Here is a 19,644-nt window from a genome sequence, read left to right as displayed (position 1 = left end):
TGATTGACGGTAGCTTTATAAGATGATCTCTCACTAAATTTCAAGATAAAAGTGCTCTCCCTGAGTATGCACCGTTGCCAAAGTTCGTCGTGCCCAGACACCACATGATGATCGGGTGTGATAAGCTCTACGTCCATCTACAACGGTTGCAAGCCAGTTTTGCACACGCAGAATACTCGGGTTAAACTTGACGAGCCTAGCATATGCAGATATGGCCTCAGAACACTGGAGACCGAAAGGTCGAGCGTGAATCATATAGAAGATATGATCAACATAGTGATGTTCACCATTGAAAACTACTCCATCTCACGTGAGGATCGGACATGGTTTAGTTGATATGGATCACTTGATCACTTAGATGATTAGTGGGATGTCTATCTAAGTGGGAGTTCTTAAGTAATATGATTAATTGAACTTTAATTTATCATGAACTTAGTCCTGATAGTATTTTGCAAATAATGTTGTAGATCAATAGCTCGCGTTGTTGCTTCCCTATGTTTTATATGTTTTCCTAGAGAAAACTAAGTTGAAAGATGATAGTAGCAATGATGCGGAATGGGTTCGTGATCTGAGGTTTATCCTCATTGCTGCATAGAAGAATTATGTCCTTGATGCACCGCTAGGTGACAGACCTATTGCAGGAGCAGATGCAGACGTTATGAACGTTTGGCAAGCTCAATATGATGACTACTTGATAGTTTAGTGCACCATGCTTAACGGCTTATAATCGGGACTTCAAAGACGTTTTGAACGTCATGGACCATATGAGATGTTCCAGGAGTTGAAGTTAATATTTCAAGCAAATACCCGAGTTAAGAGATATGAAGTCTCCAACAAGTTCTATAGCTAAAAGATGGAGGAGAATAGCTCAAGTAGTGAGCATGTGCTCAGATTGTCTGGGTACTACAATCGCTTGAATCAAGTGGGAGTTAATCTTCCAGATAAGATAGTGATTGACAAAATTCTCTAGTCACCATCACCAAGTTAGTAGAACTTCGTGATGAACTATAATATGCAAGGGATAACGAAAACGGTTCCCAAGCTCTTCGTGATGCTAAAATCGACGAAGGTAGAAATCAAGAAAAGCACCAAGTGTTGATGGTTGACAAGACCACTAGTTTCAAGAAAAGGGCAAAGGGAAGAAGGGGAACTTCAAGAAGAACAACAAGCAAGTTGCTCCTCAAGTGAAGAAGCCCAAGTCTGGACCTAAGCCTGAGACTAAGTGCTTCTACTGCAAAGGGACTGGTCACTGGAAGCGGAACTACCCCAAGTAATTGGCGGATAAGAAAGGATGGCAAAGTAAACAAAGGTATATTTGATATACATATTATTGATGTGTACTTTACTAGTGTTTATAGCAACCCCTCGGTATTTGATACTGGTTCAGTTGCTAAGAGTAGTAACTCGAAACGGGAGTTGCAAAATAAACAAAGACTAGTTAAGGGTGAAGTGACGATGTGAGTTGGAAGTGGTTCCAAGATTTATATGATCATCATCGCACACTCCCTATACTTTCGGGATTGGTGTTGAACCTAAATAAGTGTTATTTGGTGTTTGCGTTGAGCATGAATATGATTTGATCATGTTTATTGCAATACGGTTATTCATTAAAGTCAGAGAATAATTGTTGTTCTATTTACATGAATAAAACCTTCGATGGTCATACACCCAATGAAAATAGTTCGTTGGATCTCGATCGTAGTGATACACATATTCATAATATTGAAGCCAAAAGATGCAGAGTTAATAATGATAGTGCAACTTATTTATGGCACTCTCGTTTAGGTCATATTGGTGTAAAGCGCATGAAGAAACTCCATGCTGATGGGCTTCTGGAATCACTTGATTATGAATCACTTGATGCTTGCGAACCATGCCTTATGGGCAAGATGACTAAGACTCCGTTCTCCGGAACAATGGAGCAAGCAACTGACTTATTGGAAATAATACATATTGATGTATGCGATCCAATGAGTGTTGAGGCTCGCAGCGGGTATCGTTATTTTCTGACCTCCATAGATGATTTGAGCAGATATGGGTATATCTACTTGATGAATCACAAGTGTGAAACATTTGAAAAGTTCAAAGAATTTCAGAGTGAAATGGAGAATCATCGTAACAAAAATAAAAGTTTCTACGATATGATCGCGGAGGTAAAATATTTGAGTTACGAGTTTGGCCTTCAATTAAAACAATGTGGAATAGTTTCACAAACTCATGCCACCTGGAACACCACAGCATAATGGTGTGTCCGAACGTCATAACCGTACTTTATTGGATATAGTGCAATCTATGATGTTTCTTACCGATTTACCACTATAGTTTTGGGGTTATACATTAGAGACAGCTGCATTCACGTAAAAAAGGGCACCATCTAAATCCGTTGAGACGACACCGTATGAACTGTGGTTTGGCAAGAAACCAAAGTTGTCGTTTCTTAAAGTTTGGGGTTGCGATGCTTATAAGAAAAAGTGAGTGGGAGGAAAGTAGAACTTGATGAGGTAACTGTACCTGCTCCCTTATAGGAAAGTAGTTCATCACAGAAATCTGTTCCTGTGACTACTCACCAATTAGTGGGGAAGCTAATGATGATGATCATGTAACTTCAGATCAAGTTACTACCGAACCTCGTAGGTAAACCAGAGTGAGATCTGCACCAGAGTGGTACGGTAATCCTGTTCTGGAGGTCATGTTACTTGACCATGACGAACCTACGAACTATGAGGAAGCGATGATGAGCCCAGATTTCGCAAAATGGCTTGAGGCCATGAAATCTGAGATGAGATCCATGTATGAGAGCAAAGTATGGACTTTGATTGACTTGCCCAATGATCGGCGAGCCACTGAGATTAAATGGATCTTCAAGAGGAAGACGGACGCTGATAGTAGTGTTACTATCTACAAAGCTAGAATTGTCGCAAAAGATTTTCGACAAGTTCAAAGTGTTGACTGCGATGAAAGTTTCTCACTCGTATCTATGCTTAAGTCTGTCCGAATCATGTTAGCAATTGCCGCATTTTATGAAATCTGGCAAATGGATAAACAAAACTACATTCCTTAATGGATTTATTAAAAAAGAGTTGTATATGATGCAACCAGAAGGTTTTGTCAATCCTAAAGGTGCTAACAAAATATGCAAACTCCAACGATCCATCTATGGACTGGTGCAAGCATCTCGGAGTTGGAATGTACGCTTTGATAAGTTGATCAAAGCATATAGTTTTATACAGACTTGCGGTGAAGCCTGTATTTACAAGAAAGTGAGTGGGAGCACTACAACATTTCTGATAAGTATATTGTTGATCGGAAATAATGTAGATATATTCTGCAAAGCATAAAGGAGTGTTTGAAAGGAGTTTTTCAAAAAAGACCTCGGTGAAGCTGCTTACATATTGAGCATCAAGATCTATAGAGATAGATCAAGACGCTCGATAAGTTTTTTCAATGAGTACATACCTTGACAAGATTTTGAAGTAGTTCAAAACGGAACAGTCAAAGAAAGAGTTCTTGCCTGTGTTACTTTGCATAAATGTTTATTATTCATGCTAGAATTGTATTAACCGGAAACTTGATACATGTGTGAATACATAGACAAACAGAATGTCACTAGTATGCCTCTACTTGACTAGCTCGTTGAATCAAAGATGGTTAAGTTTCTTAGCCATAGACATGAGTTGGCATTTGATTAACGGAATCACATCATTAGAGAATGATGTGATTGACTTGACCCATTCCGTTAGCTTAGCACCTGATCGTTTAGTATGTTGCTATTGCTTTCTTCATTACTTATACATGTTCCTATGACTATGAGATTATGCAACTCCCGTTTACCGAGGAACACTTTGTGTGCTACCAAACGTCACAACGTAACTGGGTGATTATAAAGGTGCTCTATAGGTGTCTCCGAAGGTACTTGTTGGGTTGGCGTATTTCGAGATTAGGATTTGTCACTCCGATTGCCGGAGAGGTATCTCTGGGCCCACTCAGTAATGCACATCACTATAAGCCTTGCAAGCATTGTAACTAATGAGTTAGTTGCGGGATGATGCATTACGTAACGAGTAAAGAGACTTGCCGGTAACGAGATTGAACTAGGTATTGAGATACTGTCGATCGAATCTCGGGCAAGTAACATACCGATGACAAAGGGAACAACGTATGTTGTTATGCGGTTTGACCGATAAAGATCTTCGTAGAATATGTGGGAGCCAATATGAGCATCCAGGTTCCGCTATTGGTTATTGACCGGAGACATGTCTCGGTCATGTCTACATTGTTCTCGAACCCGTAGGGTCCGCACGCTTAAAGTTCGATGACGGTTATATTATGAGTTTATGTGTTTTGATGTACCGAAGGTAGTTCGGAGTCCCGAATGAGATCAGGGACATGACGAGGAGTGTCGAAATGGCCGAGACGTAAAGATCGATATATTGGACGACTATATTCGGACATCGGAAATGTTCCGAATGATTCGGGTATTTTTCGGAGTACCGGAGAGTTACGGGAATTCGTCGGGGAGTATATGGGCCTTATTGGGCTTTAGGGGAAAGAGAGAGGAGAGGCTGGGCGCCCCGCCCAAGGCCTAGTCCGAATTGGACTAGGGGGAGGGGCTGCGCCCCCTCCTTCCTTCTCTTCTCTCTCCCCTTTCCTTGACTCCTACTCCTATTACTTGGAAGGAGGGGAGTCCTACTCCCGGTGGGAGTAGGACTCCTCCTAGGGCGCGCCATAGAGAGGGCCGGCCCTCCCCCTCCTCCACTCCTTTATATACGGGGAGAGGGGCACCCCTTGGAGACACAACAACTGATCCCTTGGATCTCTTAGCCGTGTGCCGCGCCCCCCTCCACCATAATCCACCTCGATAATATCGTAGCGGTGCTTAGGCGAAGCATTGCGTCGGTAGAACATCATCGTCGTCCCCACGCCGTCGTGCTGACGGAACTCTCCCTCAAAGCTCGGCTGGATCGGAGTTCGAGGGACGTCATCGAGTTGAACGTGTGCAGAACTCGGAGGTGCCGTGCATTCGGTACTTGATCGGTCGGATCGTGAAGACGTACGACTACATCAACCGCGTTGTGCTAACGCTTCCGCTTTCAGTCTACGAGGGTACGTGGACACACTCTCCCCGCCCGTTGCTATGCATCACCATGATCTTGCGTGTGCGTAGGAAATTTTTGAAATTACTACGTTCCCCAACACTATAATAGCAAATCTGAATAATTTTCGCAAAAGCAAAAAAAAATAGTAAAACAGTACTTGTAATACCAAGTCGCACCTTACATAGCGGGACGAGATCACAAAATAAACTGAGCGTAATCGATTCCCAGCCGCTCAGTGGGCAATCAAGAATCATTCCTCGGCTTCGATGAGGGAGGGACAATGACGGTAGCGCGTTTTCGGCTCGTTCCAGTCCAGTGCTTATAGTCGTTGTTAGGTGACCTCCGGTCCTGAATGTATTTTTTACTTCTGGTGTTTTCTTGATGAATAGCTTGGAAGTTAAAAAAAATCAAACCACTCTAGCTAGATTGAGAAACAAGTAATAGTGGCAAAGAAAACAAATGTTGATACTGATGCGGGTTCAATCTCGCACCAAGATCGATCGATGTGCGTACGTACGTACTACTTGTAGCTAGGTACGCGTCTGCTTGCCTAAAAAAAAGCTAGGTACGCGTCTAGTTGCACGGCCCCATCCAAACCCCGGTGACAGCCGGGATCAGAAGAGAGCCATGCCTGCGCGCGGCCGGCCTAGTTGCCGCCGAGGCCGGTGGCATTCTTGACGGCCTCCGCCCGTGGCGGCGTCGACGGCGCTCTGCGCGACCAGCTGCGCCTGCCCGCCGACCTCCTGCATAACGCCGCCGGCCTAGTTGGCTCCCGCACCGGCCGCGTCGTGAGCAGCGCCCGCGGCGTCGTGCTCACATCGCCGGCCGTGTCCTGCAACGCGTCCACGTTAATTAGTTAAACCAGTAGCCATATGCGCACATAGAGAGATCGACGGACGAACGACACAGAGACGCAGCGCGTCGCCGGCCGGCCGGATGGTTCGGTTGCGTGGGGGATCTCTGTGGATGGCTGATCTGTGCGTGGCCAACCGCCGCGCCGGCCTGGTGGCTCAAGTGCTCGGCCATGGATGAAGGTGGTGGATTCGGTCGAAGACGCTTCTCGGAAAGGCTGCTGGTTTGGTTTTTTGATGGATGCACTGGCTGCTGTGATCAGGGGGAGGACACGGCCGCCATTTTATAGGCGTGGCTCGTGGTAGCTCGCAACTTGCGGTTCGCGTGGTGTGCGTGCGGACTGTCGGAAACGGCGGCAGTTGGACGACAGAGCGGTTCCCGCCCGCCGCGGGCGTTCGGAGCTGACGGGCCACCTCTCTTCTCGGGCCCGCACGTGAGACGCACATGGCACAGCGTCGGAGCCCCAGACAGTCCCACCTGGCATCGGTGCGCCCTCCTCCAACAGAAACTGGAGGCCGACATGCGGTTGGCTGTGAGTGCTATAGCTACAAAGAGGTTCTGACTGAAACTTTGTAGTACAATCTCCGTCGTTTGTAGTACAATCTCCGTCGTACTACGACGGAGATTGTACTACAAAGTTTCAGTCAGACGACGGAGATTGTACCACAAAGTTTCAGTCAGAACCTCTTTGTAGCTATAGCTTTGTAGTACAATCTCACCCGAGAGACCCGGGTTCAAGTCCCGGCGACGGAAATCTCTTTTTTTTAGTCCTCGATTAACAGGCACAGGTGTACCCAACACTAGTTTCTGCCGTGGAGGATCGACATCGATCATCACCCCGTCCTGCTCGCTGCGCGGCCAAAGCACGCCAAAAGGCCGTGCTTTTTTTTTCCCTTTTGGCGCGGCGAGCCAAAGCGGAACCAGCGCGGGCACGTTGCTTAAAGGCTAAGATCTTGTAGCTTTGCCCAAAGGGAAAGGAAAATAGATAAATGAAACAACAAAGTGTGTCTCTTAAGCCGGAGAGCAACTAGAAAGTAATGGAGAGATCAAATTAACCTACTCCTGCTGGCCACCTACCGGCTACCGGCGCAGCAGCAGCTGATAGATAAACTCAAACTCATCCCTCTGCTGCTGTCTAGCCCGAGCAAAGCTTCCCAGTACTGTCCATTGGCGTGGTCGTCGTCCCTTTCGTCTTGGCGCTCAGACGGAGAAGAGATCCAGGACATGGACGGTCAAGATTCGTCGGTCGACTTTCGGGGCGGTTTCACACAGCGCCAGAGATCACACACACAGAGGTCGGTCACTCACATGCGTGAACACTGGTGAGCGGTAACGTACAGCAGCAGCTGGATCTCATCTCATCCGGGAGGAGGAGAAGTCTCCAAAGTCGAAAAGCACCTCCACTTCCCACTTCCGGGAGGAGAAGTCTCCAGTCCCCACCCCCCGTCTTTCCGCTCGGGCGCGCACATGCCACCCAACAGCATTGTTCAGCATTATTGTGCCGTGCCCTCGCAAAGCGGCGCAAGCGAACAAAGGGCGAGCGAGGGCGCCACGCGCACACTCCACTAGCGAGCGAGGAGTACGATGCCGCAGCAGCAACCACCCCTCCCGCTCCCGCCGCGCATGCGCCCGCCGACGGACCGCGAGGCTGCCGCGGCCGGGCCGCCTCCCCCACGGCAGCGCCTGGGCCAGGCGCCGAGGCCGTTCCGCGCGGCGGAGGAGCCCGCGGCCCGCGGGCCTCCCGTCGCCGACAGGGCCAGGCCGCCGGAGCCGCGGCCCCGCCCCAGCCTCGCGGAGGAGGCCCGCGCGTCTCACGAGGCTCTCCTCGCCAACGTCGCCAGGACGGCCGGGAAGCCGGAGGGCCGCGCCGCTCGGGAGGCTCCCGTCGTCCCCGTGGCCAAGCCGCCGGAGCAGCTTCACGGAGCGCCGGAGGGACGCGCGGCTCGGGAGGCTCCCGTCGCCCCCGTGGCCAGGCCGCCGGAGAAGCTGCACGTTGCGGCGGAGGAGCGCAAGACTCCTCGGGAGGCTCCCGTCGCCCCCGTGGCCAGGTCGCCGGAGCAGCTGTATGGCTCGCCGGAGGGACGCGCGGCTCGGGAGGCCCCCGTCGCCACAGTGGCCAGGCCTCCGGAGCCGCGGCCGGGGCCGTACTACGTGCCGGGGGGCGGCGCGGCGGCGGCTCCCGTCGCAACCACGGACAGGCCGCCGGAGACGAGCCCGTGGCCGTACCCGTACTACTACGAACCGGAGCGCCCCCCGCGGCGCCGCACCTCCGCCCTGGCGTCCTGCCTTATGGCGGCGGCCTTCCTCCTGTTCGCGGCCGGCGGGGCCGCGACGGCGCTGTTCCTCCTCTTCCGGCCGCAGCCGCCGGAGATCGCCGTCGCGGCGGTGCGGCTGCCGTCCTTCGCGGCTGCCAACGGCACGGTGGCCTTCACGTTCGAGCAGGTGGCCTCCGTGCGCAACCCCAACCGCGCGCCGCTCGCGCACTTCGACAGCTCGCTCCGCGTCGCCTACGCCGGCGGCGAGATCGGCTCCATCTACATCCCCGCGGGCCTCATCGACAGCGGCAGCACCAAGCACTGGTCCACCACCTTCGCCGTGCCGGCCTTCCCCGCGGCCACCCCGCCGCCGCTGGACACGACCGCGCAGCAGCCGGCGGCCGCGGCTGCCATGATGGAGGTGGACTCGCTGCTGGTGGTGAAGGGCAAGGTGATGGTGCTGCGGGTGCTGACGCACCGGGTGCAGGCGTCCAAGGTGTGCCGCGTCGGCGTCTCGCCTATCGACGGCAGGGTGCTTGGCTTCCGGTGCTGACCCGCAGCCTCTACTAGCTCGGGGTTTGGGGGTTCAACTGTAAGAAATTATTAAGGCAGGATTTTACAGGAAACAAGCAATTTCAACTAGAATCGTGTGAATTTTCCGTGTCAACTAGAATCGTGTGAATTTTCCGTGTCAAAACGTTTCACCGAACAAAATTTGGTAAATTGGAAATGAAGTTGGCATGGCCTGTTCTTCAGTAGCATGTTGAACATATTTCATCTCGACCAAAGCATTTCTGCATACAATATGTTGCACGACAGATCTTACATGTTGGGCTCACAAAATGAAGACCAATTACTATGTCGGTCGAATCCACACCTCTAATAGAATAGTTCATGGTATGTTCGGCTCCAAGATTTCATGGAGAACTCATGGATCAGGATCAGATCTATACTAATACTACACAACGGGTTTACTGTTTGCTCCTCTTGTTTGGGAAAAACATAAGGCGGCTAAAAAGGTAATCTCGCTTGAATAGGCAGATGCGGGATAAGCTGTAGAAGCATCTGTTGACATAGAATTCTCGGCGTCATAGTGAAGGATGTCGAGCTTCACTCGGTCACCATATCTTGTTCTTGACCCAAAAGAGCATCAGTACTATCCCCATCACAATGGCCACAGGGGCATACTTCCGAATTAAGGCCTGAAAAACCACAAGTGGCAATTGCGTCAGATTAATAAGAAAAAGTATGGTGGCTAGTGTTGACTAGAGATTCCCATTCTGCTTTGTTAATGCACATAGGACTGCAAGATACAGAATGGAATTTGTGTGCTTCACGAACAGAAGTCACGGAAATATTACTAAGCACTAATGAGCAGTTTGTGGCAGATCACAACGGGACCGAGTTAGTTTTATAGTGCACATTTTTTATTTGTTTCAAGTGAGGATTACACCGGAAGTAGCCAATCAGACTAAAATCGAAAGCACAAGGGAAATGGCAATAAGTATGCTCGCTTGCAGCTGCTCAACTGTCATGTGCTTTTCTACAAAAAAACTGTGATGTGCAGAAGTTATTTGGCAATCTGATGTGAAAAGAGAGCCACGGAAATAGGAAAAGTTGGTTATTCAAATAGGAAAATAGGTACAAACTTGTTAGCCAAACAAAATTACCATAATCCACTGACAAGTCGAAGGCAGCCTATATCTAATTATGGAACCTTCAACTAGTTAAGTTTGAGAAAAAAGAGGCCTCTGTGATACCACAAACCAAAGAAAGTAGATCTACCTCAGGACTCCTTTAATTTAAAGAAGATAATGAAAAGTCTGAGAAGAAAAGAGCCCTGTGATGCTTACAAACCAAACAAAGTAGATCTACCTCAAGAATCTATCCATTTAAGAATGATGATATGGCAAAAGAATCGAGAAGACTACCAGACATACTTATCTATGTGTCCAATACGAATTCATCATTTGTTTCAGTACTCACACTCGGCTTAGCTGCTTGGATACATATATACTGGAGTGGAAAATGGACCATACCTGGCGATTGAGATCCTTTGCCTTGTCTGCATACATTCTCGTATCAGAGGTCAACCTACTAGACATTTGACTCACCTCTGCAAAGGGCAAAAGAAACTTTTCTTTGAGCAATTGTCTTAATTGACATGGCTGAGAACTGAGGATTATGACTATGCTAATACATTAGAACAGACTGCGAGAAGTCATGCTAAAGGGGAAACGCTGGGCAAGCCAGTTCAAAACACGAAGATGAAATGTTAAGAAACAATAACATTAAGCAGAAACAATACCAATTCAATCATGCAGACAAAGCTTGAACATGTCTCAAACAATAGGAGTATCAAGAAAACGTAGCATTAAGGCAGTCATAATACTTTTATACAAGGACTAGGGTTTCCAAAAGAAGCATGTGTAATAATAACCTATAATCCAGGGAAAATCAACATAGTTTGTTGAAACCAAATTACTTTGCGGACCTAACAGAAACTCTACTCACTGGTGCCTTTTAGGTAAACACCTACAGATAGTTTCCAGCTATTGTAAATATGTGCAGAAATCATTTGCACGACCATCAATATAGAAGACATAATGAAGTAACAATTCAACATAATAAACATAGATGACAGTGGCAAACTCACGATCTAGTTTTTCACCCACACCAAGAACTTCTTGAACATTGCGAGTCATAATCTGGTGCACCTCGTAGAGCTCATCATTCAACTTGGCAAGGTTCCTCTGGGTTCTGGTATCCAAATATAGTTTCCTAGTTTTCTGTATGAATGTATCTAAACAGAGACATATAAGCCATCACCCAGTAGCTAATAAGAAGCTGAATGTGAAAAAGTGTCCATATAAGATCGAAGAACCATACCAAATTTGATGAAAGCATATGGCCTTGCAGCAGTTTCAATTTGGTTGCCATTGACCCTCTCGAATTCATTTTTTAGATCTTCTAAATACTGGAATGCAAGTTTCTTGGGATAAGAACGGTCACACATTGTCAAATAGCACACGCGGCTCTCAATGATGTAACTGTTTTGTTGAATCAAGGTGCAACAAGAGTGCCATGATAATTTTTCTAGGAAAACAGGCTAAAACTACTGACAAGGATTTGCTTCTCAACATATACTATTCGCAAAATTAACAATGCATCTTACTACATGCAATGTAAAAAAATGTATCATGAAGACAGATGGTGCATATATGACACAGCATACACACAGTCACCTGCGCAGCTACGTGGGGACCACACAGGGCCACGACCCGGTCTTCGAAAATTGCAAAATACAAATACCTACGTATATAACCCATACAATTTAGATCAGTCACCCAATTATTTGATCTGGCCAGTGTAAGTGGCTGCTTCTATGGGCTACCTTGCTACAATGTGGGCCGTGACATTGGGGCCGGGCAGTGCGTGCAATCTGCACACCCGATGCATGATCGCTGTATATGTGAACTTTTCTTCTGTTCCCAAATCTCTGCTGGTTTTCTTGTTAAAAAAAATCTGAACGGTCTTCTTGTCCGAAAAAATTCTCCACTAGTCCAGATCATTTTTCTTTCTCTCTCGGCCCCTCCTTCCTTTCTTATCACGCTCCACCACTGCACACAGTGGTGTACTGCAAAAGGGAAAGGCCCAAGAAAGTGTTCTGTATTCATTATTCAACTCACCAACCCTTTCCCACATAAGCAGTATGTTATCTTTGCCTCTATGAAATGCTAATGCAAACCAGGTGATTTCAATTCTTATACAAATTAAGCACTAACAGAAAATAAGTATGTTCATTATGCCACACAACTGCTTGGAGATGAAAAATTAGTTGTTCTTGCATCTGATATTTAAATTTGTGTCCTAGACTTATACAGGTACTCGAACTCCCAAAATTGACTTGCAGAAACAACTTTGACTACTACTGAAGCAACTACAAGGAATCACAGATCATCGTAAACATGGAGGATTCAGGAAGTAGAAGCTAGCTATCTAATTAGTCTGCATAGACTTGCATGATTCCTTTTCCCTTTGGCACATAAAACTTTGACAAAATAGTAACAGATAGATCACATGGTTTGCAAAACAGAAACTAAAATGCTGCAGATGACATATAGGGTAAGGATACTGGAAATAGTACGGTCCAGTCTCAATTGACAGCCTTGATGATTCGTGTTGGCCTTTAGATAAGTTTTTGAACAACAGTTTTGCTTGCTGCTTGTAGAAGTCAGCATCCTTCAGATCTCGACCATCATCTAACCCCTCCGCCAATGGAAGGCCATCAGTGATACGGGCTATCATTGTCAGCTTCACCATTTTGAAAAGATAACAAGACACAAACTAGCATCGCTAATGTAAAAGTGCCACCTGCACAGAAAAGCAGAGGAAAGCTAGTAAATACTTCTGATATGTTCACTCCGGTATAGTGGATCCTACTTATCCAATGACCCATATATCTCAAACAATAACAGCTTAATATCTCAAGCAATAGTGAATGTCCAGCATATTCTCCATAGTTACAGAATATAAAAGGTGCAGAGACTATCGCCATTATGATGAGCAAATAACTTCATTGTCAGATAAATGCACATTAATGCTGGTGATGGAGGACATACTGAATGTATTCATCACAGCATTTTGCAACAAATTGTATCCCAAGGCATCGACTGACCTTGATTCAAGTGCTACTAGTGAACACCCAGAGTACCCAACAACGTACGGCTCCATTAACGAAATTTCAATCCACTAATCTGTGAACGCAGAGCCTAGCACCCAATCACCCACCAATCCACTGGGACGATCCCTAGGAATAGCCACTTCATCGCAGACCACTCCATGGCAACAAGGGTACATGATCACTTGGTTCAGCGAGCAACCTACCAAGCTGCTTCTGCGAATTCACCGATACGCCATCGGCGATACCACGATCCGCTGATGAGAAATGGCGCAGAAACCACATGCATCCCTCATTCCAAAGGGCTGGGCCGAGGCAGCGGCAGGGCTACAACTAATCCACCGCTACGCCCCAGCTAAATGGCGCAACAAACACCCCGCTTCCCCGCCAAAACCCTAACGGCTCCCCAGATCGATCGCAAACCCCTCAGCGAATCCAAACGACGGAAACGAACAGATCCTGCACGAGCGCTGGGCTAGATCCGCGCGGATCACATGTACGGATGCAGCGGACCCCTGTGCAGGGCGGGGGAGGGTGGAGGCGTGGCAATGGGGAGGGGGTCGTGCTTACCATCTCGCGCCGAGCCACGCGCCTCGCGTCGTGTTCTGGTCCGCGTTGAGTGAGGGAGAGAGGTGAAACAGAAGCGGAAGAAGAGAGAGGACACCACTACTAGGACGGCAAGCGCTTTTTTTTTTGCCCGTGCTAGGCGTCATCCGACTGATTTCTGCCCAGAAATCAGCCGGGTAACGAGCCGTTCGATCCTTCTGCATAACCGTGCGATTTGTCAACACTCTAACGAGTATGACGAGGGTCCTCTCTTTGCTTCCTTTTCTCCGTCTCTCTTTGTTCGCTTTTCTCCGTCGCTGCTCCCGGTGCCGCTAGCGCATCGCCGCTCAGCTCTCATAGCAACGCTCTCGTCGAAGGGCTGTTGAGCTCGCAAAAACAACAGGTAATTCCGATGCCCCAACACAAACACCCGGCGACGCCTCCATCGTAGCGCCGTCGAGCTCGCAATAGCAGGTCACTCCGTGACGCCTCGAGAAACACTGGTGATGCTCCAGTTGGAGTGTCGTCGACCTCGCAATAGGCGGAGGTCACGCCGTGACGCCTCAAGAAACAACTGCGACGCTCCAGTTGGAGCGTCGTCGACCTCACAACAGCAGGTCGCCCAGTGACGCCTCGAGAAACACCGGCGACGCTCCAGTCGCAGCGCCGTCGACCTCACAACAGCAGGTCACGCTGTAACTCCTCGACAAAACACCGGCGACGCTCCCGTCGCAGTGCCGTCGAGCTCACAACAGCAGTTCACGTTGTGTCGACTAGACAAACACCAGCGACACGGTGCCATCGAGCTCGCAGCAGAAGGTGGTATAACACCGGCGACGACCCCATCCCAACACTGAAGATGCTCTTTCTCTTATCAGATCATCGCCGCAGTTGCATAGCAGCATATGCCGCCGGTGAGACATGCAATTTGCAGCATATGTACGGGTGACGTATGGGACATCCACCGCCGAGAAGACTTGCGGTTGCACCATGAGTGTTGCATGGCAGCATCTCCTGCCGGCCAGATTATACAGTTGCATCACTGGCCACCGACAGCACCATGAACATTGCAATGCAACTTTCGCCGCGACCGATTGACCTTGTGGTTGCAGCGCCGGCCACCAACAATGCCACGAGCATTGCAAATGCAACCTTCTCCGCCGCTGATTGAACTTGTGGTTGCAGCGCCACGAGCGTTACATTGCAGGTTCCGCTGGCAAAATCCAACGGTTGCAGCGCCAGCCACCGGAAGCGGCACGACGATAGACCTAGTGGTTGCAGCGCCACGAGCGTTACATTGCAGCTTCCGCCGACGTGGGACACTGCGTTTGTAGCGTCAATTGTCTGTTGCAGCACCACAAGCGCGTATTGGGATGTCGAGAAGCGAGGGGGGAGCGAAGGCACTTGCAGCAGTAGCTATGGCGGTGGTGGCGTCCTTGCAGAAGATGGTGGTCCGGTGCAGCAGTGCTGCGGCGAGTGCTGCCGTCGTGGCTACATCGGTGGAGGACTGCAAAGAGAGAGAAGAGGGATGGTCCACACGCCTCGCAGGACCCCTTGATCCTCAGAACTACTGGTGGCAGCCGTCGCACCCAATAGCACTAGCAGGCAGTGCAACGCCACCCTTATTGTGCCAGTTTTCACTTCGCAACATCTCGCCATCGCAACACAGACATCCAGCGATGCTTCATTATAGCTCCATGGTAGCACCAGCGCCACCCTCGACGACGCTCCATTGGAGCTCCATCACGGCACCTTGATGCTCTGTCGCAGCACCGACGATCCCAACGTTGCTCCATCGCAACTCGCATCGCTGCACCCCCCGGTGATGCTCCTTTGCAGCACCTAAGGCCGCGGGTAGTGCTGTGACGCCAGACAATGATCTCTACTTCATCCTACTAATACAACGACCCCGGCGATGCTACGAGGCATGTTGCAATGGCCGCGGTGATGATGCGACCACATGCTTCGAACGACTATGGTGTACTTCGACGACCGTGGTGATGCTGCGACAGCATACCGACTGCTTCGACAATGTTGGAGCTGCCGCGGTGTGGGCACGACGACATGCTCGAACACCACGTGGTGTGCTTCGACGACCACGACAATGCTTCAACGGCCGTGGTGATGCTACGAGGTGTGCCACGACGATGGCGCGACGGCATCCCGACTGCTTCGATGATGCTGCGATGGTCGCGGCGTTAGCACGACGACATCTCGACTGCTTCGATGATGTTGTGACGGATGCGGCGTTGGCACGACGACATGCTTCGAACACCCGTGGTGTGCTTCAACGGTCGCGGCGATGCTGCGAGGCATGCTTCGACCACTGCGACGATGGCGCCATGACATGCTTCTAATGCCCGTGTTGCTTCGACGGCCGCGGTGATGTTGTGACAACATGGTTTGACAGCCGCGACGATGCTGAAAACAGCGTGATTCGAACAATTGTGGCGAGGCTGCAAAGTTGTGCTTCGACAACCGTGACAATGCTACGCCCGATTGCTACGACGATGCCGCAACGACGTGTTTCACGGCCGCTGCAGTATTGCGATGACACGAGGCTGCTCCGATGATGCAGCAACGGTCGCAGTGGGACGACAATGGCGGCCGGCTACTCCGCTAATGTTGCGATGGCATGCTAGTTTGGTTGGGTCTGTGGTCATTGGTAAGGCTGCCCAAGTACTGAACTTAGCCGTGCATGTAGTTAGTTAGCTGCATGTTAAGGTGGTTAGCTGCATGAGCGTCACAGGTCTAGTCGTGTGTATGTGCGTGTGTTAGTGGCACAACACCAGGGCAGTTTGTTAGCTCCGGTTGTGCGCGTGTTTACTGCTCAAGTGTCGGTAGACATATCTTCTTTGAGAAAGAGAAATTAGAGAGAGAGATCAGAGGCGAGGAGAGATGCGAGAGCTACTGGAGGAGCAGCACGCAGGAGGGCGGAGCCTTGGCGAGGGCGGAGAGCGCGCGTGTAGCGAGCGAGGCGAGAGGACGCAGATACAGGGTGAAGAGAGATGAAGATTACTGGATAAGGACAATGGTAGCCGCACGATCCTGTAATATCGGACGCGGTTGACGCTGAGCCAGAATCAGCCGGTTGGATACAAGTGTTTTCCTTTTTTTTATGATCACGAGGGAACGGCCAATCGCTTCGTCATCAGTCGGATCCATGCAATCATAGCCGTCCGTGATCCATCTCATCACATGCCTGTTAGCATCTTTCGTCCTCCACGTCTTCCTGACACGCCATGAGTGCCTCACATCATGTCGGAATCCTTCCAACACCAACGGTGCCTCACGATGATGTCGTCGTTGTAGCACCGGCTTGCAACAAATCTATGTTCCCCATGCACCACTCCTTTGCAACAATCATAGTCGTCCACGATCCATCTCATCACACGCCTCTTGGCATCCCTCGTCCTCTACGCCTCCCTGACATGGCAGGGGTGTCTCACATCATGTCGGCACCCCCCCAGCACCGGCGGTGCCTCACAATGATGTCGTCGTTGCAGCACTGATTGCAACAAATCTCTATTTCCCACGCACCACTCCTTTGTAGCAACTCCGATGACAATCCCTCGCAGCATGGTTGCACTCATCCCTCTCATGCAATGTCGACCACCATCCGCAATATTACCAGTCAAAATCCACAACACTGCTCGTAGCTCGCTGCAACCTGCTCGCAGCATGCGCGCTGTCACACACCATAAAGCAGGGGTGGTGATCTCGCAGCATCTCATGCCGCAAAGTGGTGATGTCGCATCCGCTCAATGTCGGCGGCTGACCTATAGCACCCAAGCCTAGCCTCGGTCCACATCATCTGGCAACAACCATAGTGAAATAAATACCCATGTGGTTGTGTCGTCGCCGATGCGCCTAATGAGGCCATGTGATAGTGCATCTCTAGCCTCGAATATAGACCTCCACACTTGAGATGGGCGAGACCCAGTTCGGCATTGAGAATGTCAATGTTTGAATAGTAGACAGCCTTGAGTAATGGGGCACAAAGGGATTCAGGCACAGTGAGAAGGCACCATGATTGCCGAGCCGGCAAAGCTAAGCTGAAGAGCTTGTGGTCCCGAAACCTCAAGCGGCCACACTTCTTCGGTTGAGTCATGGATCTCTAAGAAACCTAGTGTGGTTTTCGTTGCCCCTCTCTGCTGCCCCAAAAGAACTGACTGATAAGCTTGTTCAATTTTTCACAGAGAACCCTTGGCAATTTAAAGCATGACATCGAGAAAACCGGAACGACATATGCTACCAATTTAATTAAATTTCTTTGCCCACTCCTGAGATGGTTTTCTCAATCCAACCCTTCATTCTATCACCATAATATGTCTGTTAGGTACTTGAAAGCACCCATTTTAGACGAACCAACGTCAGATGGCATACCCAAATATTTCTTATTTAGAGTCTCAATAGGGACGTTGAGTACCCCTTTAACTTCCTGTCTGACATTATCTTGTGTTCCTTTGCTGAAATAAATTGAAGACTTGTTAGTATCAATCCTTTGGCCTGAAGCTTGGCAATAGGTGTCCAGTAGGTTTGACACTTCCATCACCTCTGAACCATTTGCCTTGAAGAATAGAAGGTCGACAAATAACAAGTGATTAACTCATGGCACAGAAGGAGCCACTAGAATCCCGCTCAAATGCAACAACTGGTCTTTTTTTAGGAGGCTAGAAAGGCCCTCTAGTGCTAACACGGAAAGGTGGGGTGATATTCTGTGTCTCTGTTGAATACCTCTCGAAGGTTTGAAATCGTCAAGTTTTTTGCCATTGAAGATAACCGAGTATGAGACATGCTCATGACAATTGAAACCCACCTCTCATGAACATATATTAATGAATCAACGGATTGCACTTGTTTTGACATTTGGTCACAATATCTCTCCGGGCGTTGTGAGCATCTCCTTCTCCCTGATGGTTGCAACTTTAGACTCCCTCCCTTGCATCAGGAGTTTTATCTCCCCAATGATGGAGGCGACGGTCCAACTCCACAATGAGTGGAGACGAACATCTATCCATAGCCAGCGCCATCCCTTCCATACAAGCTGCCAATTCAGCTTCCAATGGCGACGAATAGGACATGAGCTTTCTGTGGCGGTGAGCAATAGCGGGCCGACGTCGCCAGATGCAGGAGTAGTGGCGGCGGGATACCCGAGGATGAGCGGGAGATGTAAGGAAGTTCCACTGTCATCGGCGGGCGGATGATGAGGACATCCCAGGTTCACCTCGTTTATCATCTTCTCCTCATGATAAATCTTAACCATCAAATGAAGCTTCTACAAAGAAGACTTATTTGGGTCCCATGACAAGGAGTCGTGCCAAACAAATAGAACGAGAGATGAATGCGCTTCTAGCTAATCATAATTCAAATATCCATGAGAACTTTATACTGCCTAATTCTTGTGTGCTGATTTTACTCAGGTACAATGCTAAGGACAACCAACAACTTTCAGCTCATGAAGAAACAAGTTTAGCTCGCGAAGGAATAAGTTCTGAAACTCATACAACAAGTTTGAAGGAAACAAGTTACACCTCTGATATAAAGCAAGTTTTGGTGGACAACTACTTGGGGCATCTCCAACACCGACTCTCAAACCGCCCGCATACGTCTGTACCGCGCTGTACGGGCGTGTTATGCCATCCAACGTGGGCTTGTATCGGTCCGTGTTATGCCATGTTTACAACAATTTTATATGGTTTTGGTATGGTTTGGTTAGAACTAACCTGGACTGACGCTGTTTTCAGAAGAATTACCGTGGTGTTGTTTTCTGTGCAGAAATAAAAGTTCTCGGAATGGGCTGAAAATTTACGGTGATTTTTTATGGACCAAAAGAGACCCCCGAAGCTTCGTGGAAGGACCAGAAGAGCCATGAGGACGCGGCAAGCTTGGTAGGTGCACCCTGGGGGTAGCTTGTTGCTTCCTCCTGGGCCCCTTGATGTGAAACCGACGCCAAAAATTCCTATAAATAAAAAAAACCCAGAACTTGACCTAGAACTTCCGCTCCGCCACTGCAAGCCTCTGTACCGAAGCGATCTCATCTAGAGGCCTTCTCTGGCATCCTGTCGGAGGGGGAAATCATCACCGGAGGCCGTCTTCATCATCTCGGCGGTCTCCATGATGAGGAGGGAGTAGTTCGCCCTCGGGGCTGAGGGTACATGCTAGTAGCTATGTGTTTGATCTCTCTCTCTCTCATGTTCTTGATTTGGCACGA

General features: G+C 49.0%; 2 protein-coding genes and 1 pseudogene across 2 annotated transcripts; 1 reads left to right on the top strand and 2 right to left on the bottom strand.

The window, feature by feature from the left end:
* Positions 1-5,331: 5,331 nt before the first annotated feature.
* On the bottom strand, positions 5,332-6,122 carry LOC123074369 (uncharacterized; annotated as a pseudogene).
* Positions 6,123-7,114: 992 nt separating this feature from the next.
* LOC123077893 (nascent polypeptide-associated complex subunit alpha, muscle-specific form) lies at positions 7,115-8,975 on the top strand. Its single transcript, XM_044500259.1, has one exon. It carries the CDS (start codon positions 7,533-7,535, stop codon positions 8,754-8,756), a length of 1,224 nt encoding a protein of 407 aa, XP_044356194.1. The 5' UTR covers positions 7,115-7,532; the 3' UTR covers positions 8,757-8,975.
* LOC123077896 (25.3 kDa vesicle transport protein) lies at positions 8,955-13,603 on the bottom strand. Its single transcript, XM_044500260.1, has 6 exons — positions 13,455-13,603; positions 12,339-12,577; positions 11,093-11,253; positions 10,860-11,006; positions 10,243-10,319; positions 8,955-9,405 (listed from the first exon to the last, which is right to left on the bottom strand). The coding sequence occupies exons 2-6, from the start codon at positions 12,524-12,526 to the stop codon at positions 9,322-9,324; spliced, it is 657 nt and encodes a 218-aa protein (XP_044356195.1). The 5' UTR covers positions 12,527-12,577; positions 13,455-13,603; the 3' UTR covers positions 8,955-9,321.
* Between the last annotated feature and the right edge of the window lie 6,041 nt (positions 13,604-19,644).

Source organism: Triticum aestivum, chromosome 3D (genome assembly GCF_018294505.1).
Source record: "Triticum aestivum cultivar Chinese Spring chromosome 3D, IWGSC CS RefSeq v2.1, whole genome shotgun sequence".
Taxonomy (NCBI): domain Eukaryota; kingdom Viridiplantae; phylum Streptophyta; class Magnoliopsida; order Poales; family Poaceae; genus Triticum; species Triticum aestivum.
The sequence above is the reverse complement of the archived record's forward strand: the minus strand, read 5'-3'. Positions and strand labels throughout refer to the sequence as shown.

What these genes read in the sequence shown, in the direction of transcription:
- LOC123077896 (XM_044500260.1), bottom strand. Translation starts at nt 12,526, where the DNA reads ATGGTGAAGCTGACAATGATAGCCCGTATCACTGATGGCCTTCCATTG. An exon ending in ACTGGACCGTACTATTTCCA is followed by an intron (nt 11,254 to 12,338) that starts GTATCCTTACCC and finishes TCAACAAAACAG; the next exon opens with TTACATCATTGAGAGCCGCG. An exon ending in TGTGGGTGAAAAACTAGATC is followed by an intron (nt 10,320 to 10,859) that starts GTGAGTTTGCCA and finishes TGCCCTTTGCAG; the next exon opens with AGGTGAGTCAAATGTCTAGT.
- LOC123077893 (XM_044500259.1), top strand. Translation starts at nt 7,533, where the DNA reads ATGCCGCAGCAGCAACCACCCCTCCCGCTCCCGCCGCGCATGCGCCCG.